Raw genomic sequence first — 3,233 nt, 5'->3', positions numbered from 1 at the left:
ATTTTGATATCGAATGACACGTTAACAAAGGATTGCTTCCCCTGGATACCAGCTGTTGTTATAGGGAAATAAAGTCATATTGTGCTGTTGAAGTTGCCCATAATTTGGCGCCCTCTGTGGATAACTGGTGCTCAGCATACGAGCTACTATTAGGCCTAGGCTACTGTGAATTTCTCAGAAACTGACTACAGACTGAATCAGCCCCTCATACTTGACGCTAAAGAGGAAGTTCTAACAAAAAATGCATTCATTCATTCATATAGCCTAATCAAATATCTTATATCAATATCATAAATTCTCAACAATAACAAAATAAATACACAAAAGATTACATTATTTAAAGTGTTTATAAGACCCTAAAGAGACCGGTAGGCTACTAGGTTACCAAAGGTAAATAAGTATTGCTTGGAACTCCTTCATCAACAGCGGGGGGCGGGCGCTGCCACTGCTCATAGCAGGAATCCTTAAAAAAAAAAAAAATGCTTCCTGTCAATTTGCTAAGAGAGAAAGAGGCTTACTGGAAGGCGGAGGCGGAGTCTCCTCAAAGTTATAATGTCTCCTCTCCTCCTCCTGCTTCGCTAGTAACTCTCAGCTCAGTAGGGATACACACCGAGAAAACTCTTTTACAAGTCTGAAGTTTGTTGCCAAAGAACTTCGAAACATTTGTGTCATCCTGACAGACGCTGGATTGTGAACAGACATCTATTCAGCGACTCACACTTGGATTTATTTTAAACGAGCGAGTTTGGAAAAACCATTCAAGGTGAAGATCTGTTTTTTTTCGCATACTACTTCTCATCTATGTATTCCATATAGGCTATATAATGTTGCGTTTGTCTGAGTGAGGTATGCTAGTTTTCTTTTACTGAAGCCGGGTTATGGAGTGTAAATTGCGCAATCTAGATTAGTCTACGATGTCTTTACTGGAATTGGCCGAGTCCCGAGGGCAGATTGCACAAAGTTTCCCCGAAATGGCTAGAATTTACATGGGAGCATTTGATCTGAACACAATGTTAAAGCCACAACTCTTCTCAAACAGAGGACCGGAGAAGGCTAATGCAGTTTGTGTCTATTTTTTTGTTTTATGATGACAAAAAAAGCAGTGGCGTTCTGGGACAATTTCCCCATCATCACTAGGGATGTTTAAACGCATGATATACAAAGCTTCCACATCTGGAAAAATAGTTTCCTGTAGAGCTGCTACAGCTGTTGCTTTAGATCTAAACATGAATAAAACAGATCTACTATTAGGCTACTTTATTAATGGCAGTGTTAAACTTTTAAACTGCATTTTATGTTTAGTGTCATCTTTTCCACACTGAACCCAAACTCACATCCCCTTCTCTTGTCTCCTCAGGTGTTTCAGACAGACTGACCTCTTCATGCCCTCGGCGACAACCCTTTGAACCTCTCTTTGACCCCACCTCTTCTCTTGTCTGTGTGGCGCCCAGTGCTCCCCAGGCTATCTAGAGAGCGGGCACAGCGCCATGGTAACTTACAGCAAATTTGACTCCGCAATGAGCAGCAGCCTCTTGGACTCCAGTATGCTGCTGCCTCAGCGTTACAAGACTTTCACCTCCAAAACGCAGTACCAGATGGTCCTCGCCACGCTACACAAGCTCCAGGAGAGTGGCTTCTACTGGGGCGCCATCACTGGGAAGGAGGCCAACGCCATGCTGGCAACCGAGACCACCGGCACGTTTCTCATCAGGGACAGCTCCGACAACCGACACCTGTTCGCCCTCAGCGTGAAGACGGCGTCGGGCACCAAGAACCTGCGTATCCAATGTGACACTTCCTCTTTTTACTTGCAAACAGACCCTAAGAATATTCAATCTGTTCCCCATTTTGACTGCATCCTCAAGCTGGTCCATTTCTACATGCCTCAGAGCAAAGGGAACACTCGCAGTGGGAATACCTACTACATTTACTCTGGAGGGGAGAAGATCCCTCTGGAGCTCATCAAACCTCTCCCCTGTATCTTATCCACCTTGCAGCACTTGTGCAGAAAAACAGTCAATGGACATTTGGACATTTCTTCTCAAAGAGACCAACTTCCTCATCCTTTGAAGGAGTTTCTCCAGGAGTATGACGCTCCTATCTAAAGGTGTTGGTCTGATGCTCTTGAAGGGGCAAAGACATGAAAGAAACGGGATGGTTTCAGCTCGGCTATGTGCGAAGGAACTTGCTGTATCTGAGGAGTAACGATGAAGCAGAGTCAAAAGAGTCAAGCCCGAGATCGTGCTTGTGTAAAGGGGCAGTTTATCGTACTGACAAGATGTGTGAAGGTCTCACAGAAAAGTGGGCGTCAGTCTCTAAAGCCCTACATGGACTAATCCAGTAACAGGGCCAAGAGAAAGCGAGCACTGCTGTTATCTGGTGGTATGAAAGAGACAGAACCTCCTCTGCCTCACTGATGACATACAACTTACTGAAAACTGAAGATGTCTACAGTCTGATGACACACAGGTTCCCTCTGCTGCTGCTGCTGCCAACCAAATGTGCTGTGAGGCTGTCGAGCTCGCACACATCAGCCTCAGAAAATCATCCATCCTTTAAAGCTGGATTGGCTTTTACGGTCAGGCTGGCTTTTTTTTGTCGACCTCGGGTGATAATCATGGACATATATTAGAGAAGTCCGCCCAGCATCCTGGGATCTCTGACCATGCTGGAAATTCACAGACAATGGAAACTTAGAGTAAAAATGAGTGGACACTGATGGCCTTCTGGGTGTATATAAGCACCAGTCACGATGGGAAAACAAATCAGAATCTTATAAGATTTTTTAAGACAGTTAAATGTGGAAAGAAGATGTAGTCCTCATATTTTATTTAGAGGAAGGGTTTTCGCCAAACTTGCCTGAACATGACTGAATCCTAGAGGATCTTACTTGAGAGAACAGTACCACTGCTTAATATGGCTTCAGGGGTGAGGAAAATATGTGGTAGTACTTGTGGCACAGACAGGATTGCAAATGAATGTATTGAACACGGTATCTGTCTGTGTATGTATCTTATTTTCATGAGTTTACATGAGTGAAGATGTTTTTATGCTGTCTTTTATAAAGATGTACTTTTGCCAGCCAAACCACTGGCTGCGAACGCTTGAAGACATTTGTTTAATGAAGCAAGCAGACTGATACGACTTCTCACTTATTTATATTTGTATGATTACATTTCATTAATTTATAATAAAAGAGCACTATTTTTCTATGAAATGAGATCTCACTGTTT

General features: G+C 43.3%; 1 protein-coding gene across 1 annotated transcript; it reads left to right on the top strand.

Annotated features, from left to right (window-relative positions):
- The first annotated feature begins 560 nt into the window (after positions 1 to 560).
- Positions 561 to 3,217, top strand: socs3a (suppressor of cytokine signaling 3a). The gene is made up of 2 exons (XM_078269817.1): positions 561 to 763; positions 1,358 to 3,217. The coding sequence occupies exon 2, from the start codon at positions 1,488 to 1,490 to the stop codon at positions 2,103 to 2,105; it is 618 nt and encodes a 205-aa protein (XP_078125943.1). The 5' UTR covers positions 561 to 763; positions 1,358 to 1,487; the 3' UTR covers positions 2,106 to 3,217.
- The last annotated feature ends 16 nt before the right edge of the window (positions 3,218 to 3,233 follow it).

This window comes from Sander vitreus, chromosome 15 (assembly GCF_031162955.1).
Source record: "Sander vitreus isolate 19-12246 chromosome 15, sanVit1, whole genome shotgun sequence".
Taxonomy (NCBI): Eukaryota; Metazoa; Chordata; class Actinopteri; order Perciformes; family Percidae; genus Sander; species Sander vitreus.
This window is presented reverse-complemented; position numbering and strand designations above follow the sequence as displayed.